At 39.8% G+C, this 16,573-nt stretch overlaps 1 protein-coding gene across 2 annotated transcripts in view; it reads right to left on the reverse strand.

Annotated features, from left to right (window-relative positions):
• The window catches only part of KIAA2026 (KIAA2026 ortholog), a 77,531-nt gene that overhangs the window by 38,359 nt on the left and 22,599 nt on the right, over window positions 1–16,573 (reverse strand). For both annotated transcript variants that reach the window (XM_054032133.1, XM_054032132.1), the window contains one exon: window positions 13,443–14,884. In XM_054032133.1, coding sequence (XP_053888108.1) covers window positions 13,443–14,884 — 1,442 coding nt within the window. The remainder of the gene's footprint in view (window positions 1–13,442; window positions 14,885–16,573) is intronic.

Consider the following 16,573-nt stretch of genomic DNA (forward strand, 5'->3'; position numbering starts at 1 on the left):
TGAGTAATATGAAATGAGCAGTATGCTAATAATAATTAAATAACTGCATTGACTTATTTTGTTTAGGAGAATCAATCCTCAACATACAGGATTCTGAAGACTATCCATCTTCAAGATCACCATCATTTTCTATAATTTCAGAGTTATCTGACAATGGTAGTGTTTGTCACATCATGTATGTTACATAGCCACAGTATAGCACCTGTAGCAAAAAGGGAAAAAAAAATCTCCATCATCCAGAACAATAGATAAGTTTGTGATAAGAACCAGCAGATTACAAAAAGAGGTAATTGATGGAAAAATTGCCCTGTTTGTTTACGCACAAACTCTCCTTTCCGTATGATTGAGAAACCATATTTCATTAACATGGTTCGGTCATTAAGACCAGGATACAGTCCACCCAACAGAGCAGATGTAGCAGGCAAATTGCTGGATAAAGTGTATGAAAAAGAAATTGAGCAGTGTGCAAAAGGTCTAGAGGGTAAAATTGTTAACCTGAGTCTTGCTGGGTGGAGCAATGTCCACAATGATCCTGTTGTATGTGCTTGTGTGACAACAAAAGAAGGGAATGTCTTCCTTACAGAAACAATTGATACATCAAGAAATGCACACACAGCAGAATACTTAAAAGAAGTAGCAGCAAAAGCCATAACAAACTGTGAAAAAAAATTCAAATGTCTAGTACGCAGCTTGGTCACAGACAATGCTGCAAATGTTTCCAAGATTAGAAGAAACTATTTAGAAAAGAGTGAAGAGAGTCCCAAGCTAATAACATATGGTTGCAGTGCTTATTTGATGCACCTCCTCGCCAAAGACTTCAGTGTTCCAGAAATAAAGGCGAATGTTGTTGAAACTGCAAAATACTTCAGTTAACAACCACTTTGCAGCAGCTGCACTGAAAAAAGTGGGAGGAACCAAGCTAACTCTCCCACAAGATGTGCAATGGAACTCAGTAGTGGACTGTTTTGAGCACTATATCAAGAACAGGCCTAATCTGATGAGTTTATGAACAAAATAGTGAAAAAATAGATAGCACTATCATAGCCAAAGTTCTCAACACTGGGTTTAAGTTCCATTTCTTTCCCTCACTCTGTCTTGTTTCTAATTAAATCTGTATTCTTTCTTAAACAAATCCACTTTTGTTTTATTATAAGTGCTCACAGGTACTATGTAATTTACAAGAGCAGTGGTTTAAGGTAAAACTGGTGAACTGGGGTACACTGCTCCTTTGGGGGCACAGGATTGGGGATATCTATGAGTAGCCAGTGTCAGGGGCTAGACATCACAGGGTAATAATTCAAAGGGATTCGGGAATTGGGACGCACCTGTTAACCTGCAAGGTGAAGACTGGGTTAGCATTGCCCAGATGAAAGTGCTTGAGTGGCTGAAAGGCTGGTGATGTTAGGGAGCTAACACTCAGCTGCCATAAACAAGACTCCCTCATGCTGGAGAAAGGGGATAACAAGGTGACTCTCAGTCCTGGGTACCCCAAAAACTGTCTCAGCTACATTTTAAAAAATGTTACTAAATATTCAAAAGCTAGGAAATTACAGAATTCATTATGCCTTCATTAATTCTGCTTCCTTATGAGCACTTTGAGATTTATTGATGAAAAGTGCAATGCAAGAACTACATGGTATTATTATGTGAATGCACCACAATTCAGTCGTTAATCACATGATCTTTTTTCCATAGGACCTTTGCCTCAGTTAGTACTCAGTGAAAGAATGAGGGGTGTGTAGTGAATATGGCCGTTGTTTCTACGACTCTGAGTCATTCGCTGTAGAAGGTGGAAGATGTGTAGAGAATGAGGCAGAAAAGGCACACGAGCATTTAATTTTCAGCCAAGAGAGAGTAGGTTTTGTGATATATTAAACTAGGATTAGATTACTTGCTGTTAGTGCAAAACACAATGTGATATGATTTTAGGAGGGAGATGGCTTCCCTCTAATATTATGTGACAGCCTTGCAATTGCACACATAACTAGTGTTGTCAGGGACAAGACATTTAATTTGCAAATCACTCCTTGCATTACACACTTATTCAAACACAGGTGTATACAAATTATATATGCACAAACTTTTTTTTTTTTTTTTTGGTAAATATCTGAAAAATGTAAGCCAATGAGATGACTGAGCAGACACATTATTCCAGTAGTGGTCAGACCAGTGCCAAACACAGACATAATATAACCTCCTTACTACTCCTATTTAATATTCATCTGTTCATGCACCTAAGGATAGCATCAGACCTTTTGGCTACAACCTCACACTGGGAGCTCATGTTGAGCTATTATCCAACAGGACCCTCCCAAGTCTTTTTCCAGAGTCACAGCTTCCCAGGATAGAGTCCCCCCATCCTGTAAGTATGGCATTGTACATTATTTGTTCCTAAAATATATGATTTTACACGTGGCCAGAATAAAATGCATATTGCTTGCTTGTGCCTAAGCTGACCAAAAGATCCAGATAGGTCACTGATCCAGAACAATCTTCTTCATTATTTACCATTCCCACAATCTTCGTGTCATCTGCAAATTTTATCAGTAATGATTTTCTGTTTTATTCCAGGTCATTGGTAAAAATAACTAGCATAGGACTAGCACTAGAAGCACAACTACTACTTGATGATTCCCCATTTACATTTTGAAACCCATCCGTTAGCCCATTTTTAATCCATTTAATGTATGCCATGTTGATTTTGTATCATTCTAGTTTCTTAATCCAAAAGTTGTGCAGTACCAAGCCAGATGCTTTTCAGAAGTCTAAGTTCAGGCAGTCCTCGATTTTACGACATTCAATTTACGACAAACAGCACTTATGACGCTTCTCGATTGACACGCTGATTCAACTTACAACAATTGGTTTCGACTTTACGACGCTCGGTCCCGCAATGGAGTGGGTTGCAGTTCCCAGTTATGACGTTTCAACTTAAGACGCAATTTTTAGAAACCAATGACTGTGTTGTAAGTCAAAGGACTGCCTGTATATTACATCAACATGTCTATTTTTATCACCCAAACTTGATATCTCAAAGAGTTAGCTTGACAAGATTTATCTTCCATAAATTCATGTTGACTGGCATTAATTATATTACCTTCTTTTAATTTTTCATTAATCTAGACCCGTATCAGTCATTCCATTCTTTTACCTAGGACTGATGTCAGGCTAACCGACATATACCTATCCAGGTGGTCCCCGTTTACCTTTTTCAAATATTGGCACAACATTAGCTTTCTTCCAATTCTTTGTAACTTCCCAGTGGTAACAATATTTTATTTTATTTGAGAGAATGAGACCAAAGCCCAACAACGGGAAAAGCAACAACAAAAATTCTTGTTGGACTACTAAATTTGAAGTGGCTGTGGAGAAATCATCAGAATTCACTTTCCGCAGCCTGGGAACATCTAATTGCAGCTCCCTCTTTTCTCCAATAGACAGAGAGAGCTTTCCTTCCTTATTCTGAACTGGAGTAATATGTACTATATAAAGTTCCATAGGTCTGTTCTAAAACAAGGACCTTATTTTTTCTTAAGTTTTAGTGCTTAAACTACCATATTGACAGCCCTGGGGACTACTACACAAATCAGGCATTAGCAATAAGAGTACAAGTTTCCTCCGTAATGACATGTCCATGGGCCTCAACTCAGACCTAGAAGACCACCTTTAAAATGCAAGAATATAGTGTAGTCCTATACTTGATATACCTTGACCTCTCTGCAGAGGTCCAGTAAGACATAGATAAGATAAATTTATAGCAAGTCTAAGCAAAAAATAAAAGTATCAAATACCCAAATAACTTCTGCACTCAGCAGGTTTTATATTCTGATATTTTAATTCCTTCCTCAAAGCAGTCTTTGATCAGCCAAAGTTCCAGGTTTGAAAATGCACACTCACTGAATATATGAGATAGAGCTGACACTAGACTAGAAAGGAATTTATCAAGTGATGCACCACTAAAATAATATCTGATAATTAAACCAAGTGTTTTTGAAAGCCATGATTTATTTTAACAGGGACAATGGAGATCATATTTACCATTCTGACCGACTTTAAACAAGTCTACTTGTATTTGTAAGTTTCACGGTAAGGTCTCACTGATGCAATTCTCTCAAAATATCTCATAATGGCAAATATAGTGAACATCCCAGAAAGATATTTTTTGAGACTCTTGAACAATGCTCAAGACCTAGCTTTTGGAAATTATTTTTAGACAAAATTTTGCAAATGCTATCACCTGTAACCTGTGAGGAATTCCTCTTGACTTGAAATTGTAATGGTTTACAAGATCTGGAACCTCTTATAATAAAGAAGGGTGGGGTTAGGTGAAGGTTTGCTGCATAGAAAAATATGGTTTGAGACCTTGTGGCTCTTGATAACTTGTTTTAGTAAGATGCAAATATTTTCACAATGGAGCTTTTTTGAGTGGAGTGTCTGAAGCCTATGCCATCAGATTCTCATAAATCCAAAGCAGGGACTAAAAACAGGGAGTGTCTTAAATCACTCTAATTCTTGCCATTAGCCACAGCAAAATACAGGCTTATTATCTACACTTGAAATGCTGCAGCTGAATTCCAGCACTATCTAACCAGGGGTTAGGTAGGTTTAACTGCGTCATTCAGGGGTGTGGGTTTTTCACACCCTTGAATGACACAGTTACACCAACCTAATTTCTTAGTGAGAACCAGACCTAAGGGTGAACTCATATAGCCACTTGGTCCTCATGCTTCTTAAATCCACGAATTGTAACATTTTCAACCCAATCCCATCAAAAAAATTGACTTGCCCTACCAGATCTTAAATTGAATTGCAGGCCTGAACTATCTGTTAAAAATAGTAACACCCGGTTACCTTTATAAGGGTGTAGGACACACTTTATCCCCTCCTTTTGTTCCCTGAAGTTCAGAGGGCAACTGAAATCTCATTTGTTAGGTGCTTCTTTTATTTTTAAATGTAGACTATTCTAGTCCCACCCAACAGCTCCTCATCTAGAAATACGCAAGGTTCAGGAGTCCAGCAAATCAAGAGACAGAATGCACGTCAGGGGTTTCTATGCTGACATTGTCTGCATCTGTTCTCAAAACAGCAGAGGTCTTACAACAAATGGATAATTAACTGACTCACAACACAGAATGATGTTAGCAAATAAAATGAAATCTCAGTGACACACATTTCTGAGGACATTGGTGCTGAATGACAAACACAGAGGCCTGATGCTTCAAGAACCCTGTTACAACTTAGAAAAATAAAGTGGTCCTACAGTATTTCATTATATGCTCATGACCTAGTTGACAGGCCTTTCTAAATCTAGATCAGTGGTTTTCAAACTTTTTTTCTGGCAACCCATTTGAAGAAAATTGTCGATGCCAGCGACCCAGCGGAGCTGTGGATGAGGGGGCTCTGGGCTGGGCTGCAGGGCTCAGGGCTGCAGAGTGGGGGTGGGAATGAGGGGGTTAGGGTGTGGGAGGGGGCTCTGGGCTTGCTGCAGGCTCTGGGGTGGGGCCAGGGAAGAGGGGTTTGGGGTGCAGGAGGGAGCTCAGGGTTTGAGGGGGCTCAGGGCTGGGACAGGGGGTTGGGGTGCAGGAGGGGGTCAGGACTCTGGGCTGGGGGTGCAGGCTCTGGGGATGAGGTGTTTGGGGTACAGGAAGGGGCTCCAGGTTTGATGAGGGGCTCAGGGCTGGGGCAGGGGATTGGGGCACGATCTTACCTCGGGCAGCTCCCGGTCAGCAGTGCACGGGGGTGCTAAGGCAGGCTCCTCGGAAGCAGCCAGCAGCAGATCCGGCTCCTAGGCAGAGGCACAGAAGCAGCTCCATGCAGCTCTCACCCACAGGCACCACCTCCCTCCCCCCCCCCCAAGCTCGGTGCTCGGGGCAGGGGCAGCACACGGAGCCCCTGGCCCCCCTGCCTAGGAGCTGAACCTGCTGCTGGCCGCTTCTGGGGCACAGCACGGTGTCAGAACAGGCAGGGACTAGCCTGCCTTAGCCGGGAAGTACCGCCAGCAGGACTTTTAATGGCCCAGTCGGCGGTGCTGACCAGAGCTGCCGCCATCCAATGCCTTGCATTCCGCGACCCACTACTGGGTTGCGACTCAGAGTTTGAAAACCACTGATCTAGATTACATTTTATGCTATTGTAACAGAATTTTTACATCTCCAAGAACAGAGTTGAGGGTGTGGATGGAATTTATACTAAACACCACCAGATTAATTACCCATGTGTTAAAAGGAATCAGTACTTAAATCTCAGAGTCTGAATTCCATACCAAACAAACCATGTTTATGTTCTAAATAAGTGTTTGCAATTTTGACTACAAAGAAGGGAGAAACAGTGAATACTTAGCAAGTGTATTGCTTTGAAGCTCTTAGAACATTATTACAAGGTTCAGGATTTATATCAAAGCTCCTTTGAAGCCAAGTATTTCAGGGAATCTCTTGCATTCTGGTAGAGCTGTCACACCATCCCAGAATGGGCTTTCTAGATCAATGAATCAGATTTACAAAAATCAAAATAATTATTTTAATCCACTTTCGTAGAGTTGTCACAGTACTGCACCTCTAATCTTTCCTGGTCTCTCTAAGCACACCCCTCTAGATCTCAAGCCTCAGGAGCTGTCACCGCTCAATGTGGATTCACACAACTGTCCCACACTCAGACCAGGCCTTGAGTTGCAGTCTCCTGTGTATCAACCATGATCTATCTTAGCAGGTCTCACTTGCGTGATTAATCGTACTGTTAAACAATAATAGAATACCATTTATATAAATGTTTTTGGATGTTTTCTACATTTTCAAATATATAGATTTCAATTACAACATAGAATACAAAGTGTACAGTGCTCACTTTATATTTTTTTTATTATAAATATTTTCACTGTAAAAATAAAAAATAGTATTTTTCAATTCACTTAATACAAATATTGTAATGCAATCTCTTGATTATGAAAGCTGAACTTACAAATGAAGAGTTACATACAAAAAATAACTGCATTCAAAAATATAAAACTTTAGAGCCTACAAGTTCACTCAGTCCTACTTCTTGTTCAGCCAATCGCTCAGACAAACAAGTTTGTTTACATTTGCAGGAGATAATGCTGCCCGCGTCTTGTTTACGTCACCCGAAAGGGAGAACAGGCGTTTGCATGGCACTGTTGTAGGCAGCGTTGCAAGATATTTATGTGCCAAATGCGCTAAAGATTCATATGTCCCTTCATGCTTTAACCACCATTCCAGAGGACATGCGTCCATGCTAATGATGGGCTCTGCTCGATAATGATCCAAAGCAGTGCAGACCAACGCATGTTCATTTTCATCATCTGAGTCAGAGGTCACCAGGAGAAGGTTGATTTTATTTTTTTTTGGGTGGTTCGGGTTCTATAGTTTCCGCATTGGAGTGTTGCTCTTTTAAGACTTCTGAAAGCATGCTCCACATGCCGTACCGCTCAGATTTTGGAAGGCATTTCAGATTCTTAAATCTTGGGTCGAGTGCTGTAGCTATCTTTAGAAATCTCACATTGATACCTTCTTTGCGTTTTGTTATATCTGCAGTGAAAGTGTTCTTAAAATGAACAGCATGCTAGATTGTCATCCGAGACTGCTACCACATGAAATATATGGCAGAATGTGGGTAAAACGCAGAGCAGGAGACATACAATTCCCCCCCAAAGAGTAAAGTCACAAATTTAATTAATGCATTTTTTTTTTTTAAACAAGCATCATCAGCATGGAAGTATGTCCTCTGGAATGCTGGCCAAAGCATGAAGGGGCATACGAATGGTTAACACATCTGGTAAATACCTTGCAATGCAGTCTACAAAAGTACCATGTGAATGTCTGTTCTCACTTTCAGGTGACATTGTAAATAAGATGCGGGCAGCATTATCTCCTGTAAATGTAAACAAACTTGTTTCTCTTGGCGATTAGCTGCATAAGAAGTAGGACTGAGTGGACCTGTAAGCTCTAAAGTTTTACATTGTTTTGTTTTTGAGTGCAGTTATGTAACAAACAAACGAACAAAATCTACATTTGTAAGTTGTGGTTTCACGATAAAGAGATTGCACTATGGTACTTGTACGAGGTGAACTGAAAAATACTATTTCTTTTATCATTTTTACAGTGCAAATATTTGTAATAAAAATATAAAGTAAGCCCTGTACACTTTGTATTCTTTATTGTAATTGAAATCAATATATTTGAAAATGTAGAAAAACATCCAAAATATTTAATGAATTTCAATTAGTATTCATTGTTTAACAGTGCAATTAAAACTGCAATCATGATTTTTTTTTAAAAATCGCAATTAATTTTTTTTGAGTTAATCGTGTGAGTTAACTGCAATTAATCGACAACCCTAAATAAAATACAATACAACTCATCTAGTTTACCAGGTGTTCAACCATCTTCCACACGGGGACCCTAATAGGACCCGCTCCTTATAGACTCTTCTGCAGAGTCTTTCTCTGTCACCTTGTCTGCCTATCAGAGCTCAGTGACATTCTCTGGAGAGCTTCTGGTGACTCCTCCTGCCCTCTGCGGGGATAAAGATACTTTTTAAGTGATGATAACCCTTTTGCTCACTAGCTTCCCAGCCTGAGAAAACAGCTAAGTCACTTCAACCTAGAGCCTGAATGGATGCCATTGTCTTCCAACAGTGTGCTTGGGTGTTCTTATGTGGAAAGCCATTGTGTTACCACCATGTACAAACAATACTGAATTCAAGCATTACAGTTGTATAATGAACATTCTTCTATTTCCAATATAATTTAAATCAATATAGTCACACAGGAAATTCTAATAAAACACCATAGTTACACAGTAACTTTACCTCACTGACCTTGTCACAAATTATTCATAAAATGGTTACATTTCAATATTCATAATACTATATCAGTTGCACGTCTATCACAAGGCTCTTGATAGGTTAAAGGCAACTTTCTCTGGTGAGTCATATTCAGAATTATGAAAAGTTTTAAGCTAAGCAATGCATAAACTATAATTGTTTATAAAGATATTTTGTGAGTTATCTTGGGACGAAACATGAAGATACAAAATGTGTTTCTCCTTCTGAGACTCTTATGGGGGAAAATGTGTCATATTACAGAGGTGTGCTGGAGCATCTAGCTAAGTTAAGGCTGTACCTAGTTGTTCAATTTAACATAACTCGAAAACCAGCCTATTAAAAACACAGAAGAGTATTTTAAGAATCAAAAAGTGAAAACCTGTTATTTCTGAAGGAGGTAGAGTATACCTAAGAATAAATATATACTGATACCACTGCTTCTGAGATTTTACGACATTTTTTACCAAATCCCATTAACTGCTCTCAGTTAACATACATACCTATAAACTGGCAATATTTAGAAAGAGTATGTATGTGAAATCATGCTTTTTATATTCAAATATGCTAAAACAATAAGACATAATTTCTGTTATTCAGTGTAACTTTCAGTACAACACAAAACCAATTCTGCCATGGGGTGGGGGCAAGGGGGAAGAGGCAAGGGTTCTGCTTCCAACAAGTACTCCTGCAGTAATTCTGCGCTATGCACAGACGCAGAATTTATGCGCGATGCAGAATTTCCCTCCCCCCCACTAAATACATTCTGCTGGAAAGGTGTTGCAGTTATGCCTTTTGCCAATTGGGGCTGCTGTGTCACCAGAACAGAGAGCAGGTGTTCCTAGGCCAGCCCCAGCTGCAGATAGGGAAGAGAAGAGGCTGCCTTCCTCACAGTGCCCTGCCCAGGGGGCCCTGGTAAGGAAGCATGGGAAGGAGGTGGCTGAGTGGGGACACATGGTCACATGGCGGAAGGGGAGAGAATGCAGGGCCATATGGCGTCGGGGGGGGGGGTGCAGGGAGATTGTGGAAGCTGAGTGGGGGCACAGGGACACATGGGAACAGAGAGGTGCAGGGACAAATCGGGGGTGTGACTGAGTGGGGATGCCAGGCCACATGGGGATGGGGGGAGGATGGGTGGCTGAATGTGGGCACAGGGACACATGAGTGGAGGGGGTTGCTGAGTGGGGGTACAAGGCCACATGGGGCAGGAGGAAGGGGTGCAGGGCCACCTGGGGATGGGGGAGTAGGAGTGGCTGAGTGCTGGTTCAAAGACACATAGGGACAGGGGAGATGTGCCTGACTGAATGAGAGAGGCTAAGGGTCAGCCAGGGTCTGCCTGGTGGAGGCTCCCTAACAATCCCTATTCCATACTTCTCCCACCCACACCCAACAACCTTCCAAGTTCACACCCAGACTCCTTCCCAGCAATTACTTCCCTCTCCCTCAGCTCCTCCTTTACCCCTGACTCCTGCAAGCCTTTTCACTGCTTCTGAGGGGTGCAGGAAATACATTTTTGTACTGTAATTTAAATGAATTATTACTCAAGAGTTCTGTATTAACATGCCTAGTAAGAAATCTATTTGTCAAAAAACATTTATTAAATCTTTTTTGTTGTCTGTATTGGTACAGACATATAGGTGCTGACAGGTATTTTGAAAAAAATTACCAAAATAATTGAAACTGGTGCAATTATATTGTGTTATTTTGAGAAAATATGCAGTATTTTAAAATACTGTACACAGAATTTTTAATTTTTGGCACAGAATTCCCCCAAGAGTAAACAAGCCATATCTGAGGGTCATTGAAGGGCTGACAGTCTGAAAGAGCTGCACCAGCAGATTTTACAGATCCACTCTGCATCTGCCTTTAGCTGCTATTCTCCATTCTTTCTGCCTTGTAGTAGCTACAAAATCTGCTTCGGCAGAGCATCCTGACTGCGTATCTTCACTTCAACAAACCTCAGGTGGCTCATCAGAAGCAGAGCTCTGCAAGGTAGATTTCACCCTACCCTCCCTATATCAAGCATATCTAGTGTCGATGGGATGAGAAGAATGCCCAATATCTCCTTCATGGTTTATTGTAACCTCTTCTCCCTCCCCGGTTGGTGTGGTGAGAATGGGGTAAGTAAGGACTGATGTTACTGCTGGGAGCAGACAGAGAAGAGGGACCCGGGGAGGTGAGCCCACCAGTGTTGGAAGCCCATATATCTACCACTCTGGGCCATAAATGCTGAATGGGCTAGGACAGACCCAGGACAATCTCTTGCCCCATTCAGTCAAGCAATCTTCCTGACCCTATATGTCCCTCATTATGGCCCGTGGTCATGCTCCCACATTGTGCATCCTAAGACTGAGGAGAAGGGGTTCCCTTACTGCTGTGAGATCCATGTGTCATATAACAGTATCTCCACAGCAGCAGCTCCTCTGTTTATGAAGATGAGGATTTTCATCACACAAGAGAACAAGCTGAGAAAAAAATGTACGTCACGGTTCTCCCCAAACCCAGCTAGGATGTTCCCTCCCACCTTTTCCTTCCCTCTCCCCTGCCATGTCCATTTCTGGAATTCAACTTGAGTGATTATCTCTTGCTCTATGTTCCTGTCAGACACTGTCTGGGGTGAACCTTTTTCTCTCTCTAGGTTCTTACATCAAATCATCAGTATGTGGATGCCTTGATTTGCTCTTGGTCTCTAGGCTCAATCAGGGCAAGGCTGTAGGGAAGTTCCATGTCTGTCTGAGGGTCTCAACTGTGGAAATTCCTCCTAGAGGAGGTCCACAGAGCACCTCACTCACTCTCTTTAGTGCATGCTAGAAGTTTCATCTACTTCAGTTGACCCATTTTTTTAGTCTTTGGAGTCCCTCCTTGGGCATTTTTTTTTTTTTATTTTTTTTTATTAACCGTGTACCTTTTATCTATTCCTCTTACTAGATTGAAACTGATCCTTTGGCGCTGTTCTGGAGTTTTTTTTTATGCAGCACATTGCACTCTTAGCTGATTTCGCTTTAGTATTTTTTGTATTTGTCTCCTTTGCATGGTACTCAGATGCCTTGTGATAAGCACACTATAAATGTATTACACACAAAAAATATATGGAGGCTCTGGCATCCTGTACAACCTCCCCCACATTCCCAACAGTCACCTTGATACAGGAAATGCTGAAAAACTCTTAATGTGTGAGAGCATTCCCACGCCATCTGCTGGAGCCCACTTAATTTAATAGTGGGAATCTATGAAGGAAAAGTGTAGATAGTATACTAGAATTACAGGGAAATGTATTTTTTAACAAATCATTTACATTCTTTAATATTTCCCATGAAAAATTCACCATAACAATTCCAGTGTGAAACTAGGATTCCTTATCATACAAAGTGCAATTTGATATAAATAACCAGGTACTCCCATTAGTTTACTGCTAGATTTACTACTTAGTTACAGAAGCTCATTTTATGACTAATATAATACTATTTCATTCCCACCTTTTTTTTTTTTTTTTTTTTTTAATTTGCAGCCTAGCATACTCATTTCTGTTATAATAGGCTCTCCCAATATAACATGCTTGGTACCCAAAGTATACCTTAATAAAGATTAGTAGAAATAAAGAAGTCCTTAAAATAGAATCAAACAAATTACAACTGTCTACAGACTCATTTGACAGTAGATCCTAGCTCACAAAGTTGCCTTAATCAAGATAATATTGTTTATGTTTTAAGCATTAAAACAAAATGAAAAGTTAGTATGTTACAAAAATTGAGCATCAAATTACAGCCACAGCAGCTAACACAGATGAGGAATTTGTGATAGCAAGATTTTTAGTGCTCAATGCACTATATATAAGATATACAAAGTGAACCAACTAAAAATAGCAATTTGTCCCTGATCTCTGTCATAGTAATCAAGTTATCATATTAAAAAGTGTATTATTTGTAACAATAGTTAGTAAAAAAAATCAGACAGAATAATTTTTAAGGGCCTGCTCCTGCTCCCTTTGAAGTCAATAGCATAATTTCCATTCATTTTAATGATGAAAGGTCAGGCACTTTGCTCAGTCCAACAATCTGAATATTCAAAATGTAAAAAACTTTTCACTATGTACACATGGCAAAATAGTTTGTAAAATCATTTCTTTAAAAAACAATTGGTATTTCTGAGAGCACTGTTAGTGATGACCACCTTGCTAAAGAGTTTGACAATACAAGTATGGCAGCACCATGTAAAACAGTGTGCACAATTTATATCCTGTTTAAATACCACGCTGCTATTTTACTCGTGCTAGTGGGCAGTGGTGTCTGTACTCTATACGCTACGTAAGTGTAGATATAGCCTCAGATGCTTTTTGCATCAAGTGAAAAGCCTCCCAGAAAACTACACTCACTACAGGCTACCCTGAAAACTCTGCACTTTAATCAAGTTTTGTCAAATTTTATCAACTGATGGACCTGCTCTGTGCATACCATATATTGGATGTGAAACTCTTAATATCAGAAACATAAAATGCGTGATACTGTTCCCATTCACAAAACAAAATACAACAAATACAGCTACAAAGTCTATTTTAAGAACAGTCCACTATCACCTTCTCTCTCATTTTTAGTATAATAAAATCAACTTACCAGATTTGTGCTTCTTGTGTTTTGTTTTCTTTTTGATGATAAACAATTTATTCTGGATCTCAGGTTTGTAAGTTTTGAATGGGTGAGGATGAATCTCACGCTTTCTTTGCAGGTCATCACGCTTTCTCTGCAGATGTGCATTCAAAATGTCTTTCAGTTTCTTTTTTTTCTTTTTCTTCTTTTTTGCCCGCATCTTAGTAAGTTTTAGTTTCTTATTATTCCATAGTGAATTCTCCAAAATCATTTCTCTAGTAACTTTGTGGCATTTCATGTCTGGATTGTTGCTATGACTCCCATTCACATGTGCTTGGCAGGTTTTAAGGGTATTTGTTTTTAATGGGCTGGGCTCCGTTTTTATTAGGGAAGCTTCATGATCTTTCTCTCCATTTTCTACAACCCTGATTTCTCCTGGGCTGAGAGGTTCTCCAAAGCCAATAATTTCTCCTGGACTAATTGGCTTCTCCTGGTTCTCTTTACAGCAGCCAGGGTTTTTTTTGTCACAGGCTCTATGCATTTTAATTTCACAGTTGGGTTTCATTTCTTTTTCCGTGGTGATACTGAAGCTATCCAAGTGAATTTTTGCTGGACAACAAATAAGAGAATCCATACTTTTCCCTGCTTCGATCTTACAGTGAGGTAGCCGCTCTTCTCTACCACCAAATCTGACTTCCCCATTGTTTTTGCTGACATACTCACATTTCACTTTCTCCAATTTAATCCGTGGTACTTTTTTTACTTTGATGGGTGGAGTTGGAAATGCAGGAGCTTGAAAAGGCTTCTGTTTGTAAATCCGTACATCAGCACCACAGAACTGTGGAAAATGAACATAGGCATTCTCCAAGAAATCATAACCAAGGATCACTTCCCTGCATTCATGGATAGGCTGCCCAAGCACAGCATCTTGAACATCTTTTTGTGTTTCATATACAAAGTCACAGAGGCCTTTTAGCAGCCATACTTTTTGGTAGAAAGGGAGCTCATGAAATGGTTTTCCCTCCAAAGGATTAATTTCCCCAAGGACTTTAAAAAACTGGGGGCATAGCCCAAGCTTTTCTGCACAGCCATCAGGGTTGTCAGTTTGCCCTACAACAGTGTACCACTGTTGCACTTTCTGTCTAAGTGCTGCTTCCCAAGTCCTGTAAGGAAGAGTTGGTCTTCGATGCAAGGTAGATCTGCGATGAGGAGGACTTAACAAAGAAGTCATTATTTTGGATAAAAAAGCATTACATTGAGGCATTAGAAGACAACGTTCCAACTCATAGAAGACTATTTCAGGCAAGTTTAGAATTTGTTGTGCTAAACAAAGGAAATGACCAATAGCTGGAATTTCCCACATGGTCTCCATCCTTGTAGGTGCTGCTTCAGCTAAAAGTGACTTTTCCCATTCTTCTATTTCTTTCTGACTAGCTTCTTCTGCCTCTTTTCGTTCTTGCTCTCGTAGCCTATTAAAATAAAAGAAATTTCACAAAAATTCAGATGTGATTTACCTTAAAAAACAGTGAAGGAGAAAAGTCAAAAATACAGAATGAAAAACAAATAGACATTGTTTAAAGCAACAAAGAACACAGCACGTAAAATCAGAATTCAGTTTGTCTTTAATATGGATTACATAACACATCAGTACTCAGAATGGGAAAGTGTAGGTGATTATACCTTACCTACACTTCTTATTGCTGTCAATTGGAAAAAGAGGTGAGGGGATGAGAAAAATCTTGGCAGATACTATCAGGTATTCCCCCAACAACACTTCTACAGCCCTTTTATCGGCAGACACTGTTTTCTCACCAAGTATCCAATTAAAATCCTATTGAACTGCATACCTCTTGAGACTTTACCCTCACACTGCTGTACTGTGACTTCTAACAGCTATCTTGTCTCGTTTTCACTTAACATCTTTCTGATTTATACATAAATATACACACTTAACAAAAGGTATTCTAATGTATACATACCCTTTTCCCCATGTGTGTTTTATTAGCCAATGTGCAAAGTGGGTTAAAAAGAGCAAATAAAATGTGAGGATGCATAAAGAATGAGATGGAAAATAACACAGAAAATATAACGATATTACATTTATAAATGGTATGCCCTCAGCTGGAATAATGTATTCAGTTCTGGTGCCGCATCAAAAAGGATACAACAGAAATAGTGCGTATTCAGAGGCAGGTGATATAGAGACCTACCTAGAAAAATTTCAGTAGAGAGGTTGAAAAGACTAAAGCTACTTTAGACAACACACTAATATGAGGGAATTTGATAGATGTATACAAAATAATAACTAATATAGAGAAGACAGACAGGACACTTCTATTTACCTTTTTCATAATACAAGTACACAGGTACATTCAATTAAATGCAAAGGCAACAAAATTAAAACTGTTTGAAGGAAATGTTTTCACTACACACAAAATTGGCCTGTGGAACTAACTGCCACAAGATAGGATAGAGGCCAAGAGGTAGCAGATTTCAAAGAAGAACTGGACATACATATGGACAGTAAAGAAAGATTTTTATTTTTATTTTAAATTTGAATGGGGGTATAAACCTTCTTGTTTGAGGGCATTCACTAGACCAGGGGTTGGCAACCTTTCAGAAGTGGTGTGCCGGGTCTTCATTTATTCACCCTAATTTAAGGTTTTGCGTGCCAGTAATACATTTTAACGTTTTTAGAAGGTCTCTTTCTATAAGTCTAGAATATATAACTAAACTATTGTTGTATGTAAAGTAAATAAGGTTTTTAAAGTGCTTAAGAAGCTTCATTTAAAATTAAATTAAAATGCAGAGCCCCCCGGACTGGTGGTCAGGACCCAGGCATTGTGAGTGCCACGGAAAATCAGCTCGCGTGCCGCCTTCGGCGCACATGCCATAGGTTGCCTACCCCTCACTAGACTAACTCAGAGGTTCCCAAAGTGGGCAATACCGCCCCCTGGGGGGCGCTGGAACAATCCAGGGGGGCAGTAGTAGCCTCAGGTGCAATTGGGGGGCATTGAATAAAAATAAGGGGGCAGTGGAAGCATAAAGAAAGAAGAGAATATAAGAAAATTTTGAAAAACCGTTCGTACATGTTTCATTGGTTGTGTAACAGAGTTAAAGTTGTAGTGATTACTTTATTTTCCAAATAAATTCACAAA

The sequence above is a fragment of the Malaclemys terrapin genome, chromosome 6, assembly GCF_027887155.1.
Source record: "Malaclemys terrapin pileata isolate rMalTer1 chromosome 6, rMalTer1.hap1, whole genome shotgun sequence".
Lineage (NCBI taxonomy): Eukaryota > Metazoa > Chordata > Testudines > Emydidae > Malaclemys > Malaclemys terrapin.